General features: G+C 31.2%; 1 protein-coding gene across 1 annotated transcript in view; it reads right to left on the bottom strand.

The window, feature by feature from the left end:
• Positions 1 to 747, bottom strand: part of LOC106678410 (T-cell immunomodulatory protein) — a 44,547-nt gene that overhangs the window by 21,676 nt on the left and 22,124 nt on the right. The window contains exon 4 of the mRNA XM_067049339.1: positions 426 to 629. Within this exon, the coding sequence (XP_066905440.1) occupies positions 426 to 629 (204 nt within the window). The remainder of the gene's footprint in view (positions 1 to 425; positions 630 to 747) is intronic.

Genomic DNA, 747 nt, shown 5'->3' with positions numbered 1-747 from the left:
AGAACAGAGACAACAGAAATTGAACAATTAAATGTGAATATTAAGAAAAGTTGAATAATAAGAAAAAGTTGAATAATACTAATAGCATGGAGAAAACATTGGTATTTTGATGATAAAAGAAAATGTATATTTCTTATATGTGAAATGAATATTTTTAGTTTTTGGGTTATAAATTTAAATATTTGAACATTAGAATGATTTTTTTTAAGAGCTAGAGTGTGGCCAAGATAGAACAATCGGTGAATGATATATAACAGCAATAAGAACATTTAAAACATGTTATTTTATTTCTAACTCATTATTTTCATATTTATTTTTCAGATACGATTTGTTTTAAGTTTTTTCTATTAGCTTCTAAATACAATATAGCTGTTTTATTAAAAGAAATAAGAGTTCCAAGGAAGGAAATTATTACGATTACTTACAACTGTTTCCTTCAATGTATTGAAAATATAGAGCAGTGACAGGGTTCTGGAAAAGTCCAGATGATGCCAAGACATCCAGCATTTGGACACAAACATTCTTCGTTTCCGGGTCTTGATATACCTTCCAGGCTGTCAGGGTTCCATCCCAGGCCCCAGTCACTAGGAGGTAACAACTGCTTTCTATCACAGGTCCCCAAGCAAAAGCTGGAATTAAATGCTGTAAATTATTAATTGAAAATTGGAAGAGGATAGTTGACCGTATGAAGTAGATTGTAGTAGTACAAGAGTCCAAGAGGAGAAAAAAGGCAGTTATCTTACCCCA

The sequence above is a fragment of the Halyomorpha halys genome, unplaced genomic scaffold (assembly GCF_000696795.3).
Source record: "Halyomorpha halys isolate HHAL.00 unplaced genomic scaffold, Hhal_1.1 Scaffold141.1, whole genome shotgun sequence".
Taxonomy (NCBI): Eukaryota; Metazoa; Arthropoda; class Insecta; order Hemiptera; family Pentatomidae; genus Halyomorpha; species Halyomorpha halys.
Note: the sequence above shows the minus strand (reverse complement) of the source record. Positions and strands in the feature narration are given on the sequence as shown.